This window comes from Poecilia latipinna, unplaced genomic scaffold, assembly GCF_001443285.1.
Source record: "Poecilia latipinna isolate Pla-1442-1.1 unplaced genomic scaffold, P_latipinna-1.0 Scaffold834, whole genome shotgun sequence".
Classification (NCBI taxonomy): Eukaryota; Metazoa; Chordata; class Actinopteri; order Cyprinodontiformes; family Poeciliidae; genus Poecilia; species Poecilia latipinna.
In genome coordinates this window covers 147,417-148,229 of record NW_015113450.1, presented here as the reverse complement: position 1 = coordinate 148,229, position 813 = coordinate 147,417, and the positions used below count along the sequence as shown (strand labels likewise).

General features: G+C 35.2%; 1 protein-coding gene across 3 annotated transcripts in view; it reads left to right on the top strand.

Moving 5' to 3' along the window:
- The window catches only part of cntfr (ciliary neurotrophic factor receptor), a 249,873-nt gene that overhangs the window by 208,538 nt on the left and 40,522 nt on the right, over window positions 1-813 (top strand). For all 3 annotated transcript variants that reach the window (XM_015047586.1, XM_015047587.1, XM_015047588.1), the window contains one exon: window positions 290-456. In XM_015047586.1, coding sequence (XP_014903072.1) covers window positions 290-456 — 167 coding nt within the window. The remainder of the gene's footprint in view (window positions 1-289; window positions 457-813) is intronic.

Sequence of the window (813 nt, the reverse complement as noted above, 5' to 3'; positions counted from 1 at the left end):
GCAAACGCTTTGTGTGTGTTTATTCTTAAAAAAAATATATATATATATATATATATATATATATATATATATATATATATATATATATATATATAATTTTGTTGTCAAAGGTTGGTAGAGTTTAAGAAAAAATGTAGGTTTTTGGTCTAATTAAAATTCCACTATCACCAGTCTCATGTAAATTAAATCCTAACTTTGATGGATAAGTCAAAAACTTCTCTTCACATACAACCTTCACCTCCCTCATCCACCTCCTCCCCTTACCTTATCATTTAATTTTGCTCCTCAGACACAACCAGCACTCACTCTATGTGCAGAAAGATCCGGTCCACAAGAATCGCTGTCATGTTCAGTTCCCAGAGGTCTTCTCCAGCAGTCCATACAAGGTTAATGTGACAGCGGTAAACGCCTTAGGGAAAGCCTCCGCTACCCTATCCTTTGAGGAGTCCGCTATAGGTAAGATGGATGTTTTCTCCTGTTTCTCATTTAGTGTACGTTCCATGCAGCTAGAGTTTTCCTCTCCTTTTTAAACCAGTTGTGTCTAAAGGTGACTAAAGCACAAGCTTGGCAGGAAATTAATCACACCGCTTCAGCACTGCAGGGCTTGGGTGTCACTTATATTTTCTGATGAAGTTTCGTTGAAAATTAAATGCTTTAATTTGGGTTCTGCGCTTAAGGGGTTTAGAGGAAACTGACATTTTTAAATCACTCCCCCAGTCTGCAGTAGATTTTTTTTTTTTTTTTTTTTTTTTTTTTTTTTTTAAATTTTAAAAAAGCTTATTTCAGGGCCCGATCCAACATTTTTCTTTTTTT